The sequence below is a fragment of the Austrofundulus limnaeus genome, unplaced genomic scaffold, assembly GCF_001266775.1.
Source record: "Austrofundulus limnaeus strain Quisiro unplaced genomic scaffold, Austrofundulus_limnaeus-1.0 Scaffold2, whole genome shotgun sequence".
Lineage (NCBI taxonomy): Eukaryota > Metazoa > Chordata > Actinopteri > Cyprinodontiformes > Rivulidae > Austrofundulus > Austrofundulus limnaeus.
In genome coordinates, this window is record NW_013952404.1 from 4300694 (window position 1) to 4303398 (window position 2705).

At 38.1% G+C, this 2705-nt stretch overlaps 1 protein-coding gene across 2 annotated transcripts in view; it reads left to right on the forward strand.

Annotated features, from left to right (window-relative positions):
* Positions 1-2705, forward strand: part of tmem39b (transmembrane protein 39B) — a gene marked incomplete at its 5' end in the record, with an annotated part of 9517 nt that overhangs the window by 6091 nt on the left and 721 nt on the right. For both annotated transcript variants that reach the window (XM_014011478.1, XM_014011486.1), the window contains 5 exon segments: positions 754-837; positions 1000-1154; positions 1704-2037; positions 2120-2307; positions 2398-2518. In XM_014011478.1, coding sequence (XP_013866932.1) covers positions 754-837; positions 1000-1154; positions 1704-2037; positions 2120-2307; positions 2398-2518 — 882 coding nt within the window.

Genomic DNA, 2705 nt, shown 5'->3' on the forward strand with positions numbered 1-2705 from the left:
GGATTCATGTGGAATAATGGTGACAATTTTTAAAATATAAAATAAAAAAAAGTGTGAAAATCACTTGCTACACAAAAACAGTAAGGTTTGATTATGATTGTTAGTTTATGAGTTTGTTACTGACTAACTACTGGGGATTTTATTTAGAAAAATATATATAGGAAAGATGCTGCTGTTTTTATTTAGATAATGCTGTATATATGAAATGCTTCTGCCTACACTTTATTTGGTTTATACTTTGTGTTCTTGCCATCAACAATAATTCAAAGATTTTAAATTTTCTGTATTAATTATGTTTTGTTGTCAGTATAGTGTGCATGTTTAACTTCTGAATGGAAAAGTTAATAAGGACCAAAATAAAACTCATTTCATTAAAAAAATGATATTGACAGCCTGACTGAAAATTAAAATAAAGACAGTAATTATTATGACTCCGCCCACTGGGGATGGGAGGCACACTGTTCTCTGGCTGTTAGTGTGGTGTTCGTCCATCATTGGTGGTCTTGTGTGCTCGATATCTCCTGAATGAAATTAGATATTTATTTATAAACAGGCATAGTAACTCCGTTGGGGTAGTACTCAGTTTGTTTAGATTTGGGCATCAAAGGGTCAAAGGTCAAGGTCATTTATGATGATTGGTATTATATAACTAACATTTTTTCCAAAGACAGACATGTCTAGGTCAGGCATACCGATCGATGCTKTGGCCTCGAGTTCCACCTTGTTCTGAATTAGTTTTGTTGTTATTTACAGAATTTTCATCTCATTGATTATAACATGCTGGTCTTCACCATCATCATTCTGGCAAGAAGATTAATTGCAGCCATTGTTAAAGAGGTAAGACTTTGAACAATCTGTGCATTCATTTGTAAATTAGCTCCACATTTTATTTGATCAAGAAGCAGTCAGTTTGTTTCGTGCGTCTTTAAAGCTTTTATTTTGGATAAAGTTGTAACGGTACAWTAATATGTGTTTATTTTGTCGTTCTGTCTCCTTCAGGCATCCCAGAGTGGGAAACTCTCTTTCCCTCACTCGATATTTTTGGTGACGGCTCGGTTTGCGGTCCTAACACTCACAGGGTGGAGCCTGTGCCGTTCCCTCATTTACCTCTTCAGAACCTATTCAGTTCTCAGCTTGCTGTTCCTTTGCTACCCGTAAGTATTTACAAAAAGACGTTTTATTGAAATATTATTTTTTTTACTTTGTATCTAACAGTTAAAGTCTCTAAACAACAAGATGTCTGATTATTGTCTTGTTGTTTTTGGCTTTGTCTTCTGAAGAAGGCTTGTTGTGGACATCATGKTTACATGTTATCTGTTTACCAGTTTATTTGCTTGCATTTGTTGCTGAAACAGTGAAGTTGAAAATAAAGTTTGTTGTTTGTTTAATTGTGTTTGTTCAGCATTATTTGATTGATGAAATTTAGCTTTGTGCTGTTTGGTGTTTTCTTCTACTCTGTTGACCTGCTGCATTACTGGTTTGATTTATTAAATATTAATCACCAAGTAAAGTTTGTAAGAGAGCTTGAATCATTTATAAGTGTCTCCTGGAAGTTTCAGATGGACCATGTTTGTTTTATTATTTGTTCTTATATTTGCAGACATGTTCAGAATGACCGTCTCCAAATAATCATTTGGCTAATTGTTTATGTTTCTGTATGTTTATATTCAGTAAAATGTAACTGCAGCTGTCGATCCTCACAGGTTTGGGATGTATATCCCGTTCTTCCGGCTGAGCTGCGATTTCCGGCGAGCKGGCTCTCTCTCCCCGATCGCCAGCATCGGCTCCAAAGAGGTGGGCAGCGTGAGCCGGGGCCGGGACTACCTGACCGTGCTGAAGGAGACGTGGAAGCAGCACACCAGCCAGCTGTACGGCGTTCAGGCCATACCTACACACGCCTGCTGCCTGTCCCCGGACCTCATCCGGAAGGAGGTGGAGTACCTGAAGATGGACTTCAACTGGAGGATGAAGGAGGTGCTGGTCAGCTCTATGCTGAGCGCTTACTACGTGGCGTTTGTTCCAGTTTGGTTTGTAAAGGTACGATGCTCTTAATTGCAGTTTTTTTTTTCTTTTTTTTAAATTACGTACTAGATCTTAAAATCTAAATATTTTTTTCCAGAGCACCCAGTACGTAGATAAAAGATGGTCTTGTGAGCTCTTTATATTGGTATCAATCAGTACGTCAGTCATCCTCATGAGACACCTGTTGCCGCCTCGGTACTGTGACCTGCTCCACAAAGCTGCAGCGCACCTTGGCTGCTGGCAGAAAGTAGACCCCTCGCTTTGCTCCAACGTCCTTCAACACATGTACGTACTGTTTGTTTGTTTKTTTTTCTTCACCGAATCACATCAGTTCAGACTAATTTAAATCACAATATGCTGTCTGTTATTGCATAGATGGACTGAAGAGTACATGTGGCCACAGGGGGTTCTGGTAAAACACAATAAGAACGTCTATAAGGCTATGGGCCACTATAATGTGGCCATTCCATCAGATGTGTCACATTATCGCTTCTATGTGAGTATCATCTTTCACTTTACACTAGCATATATACAGTATATACAGCGGGTAAAATAAGTATTGAACACGTCAACATTTTTCTCAGTAAATATATTACTAGAGGTGCTAATGACATGAAATTTTCACCAGATGTCGATAACAACCCAAGTGATCCATACATACAAGTAATAAGTAATAAGTAATA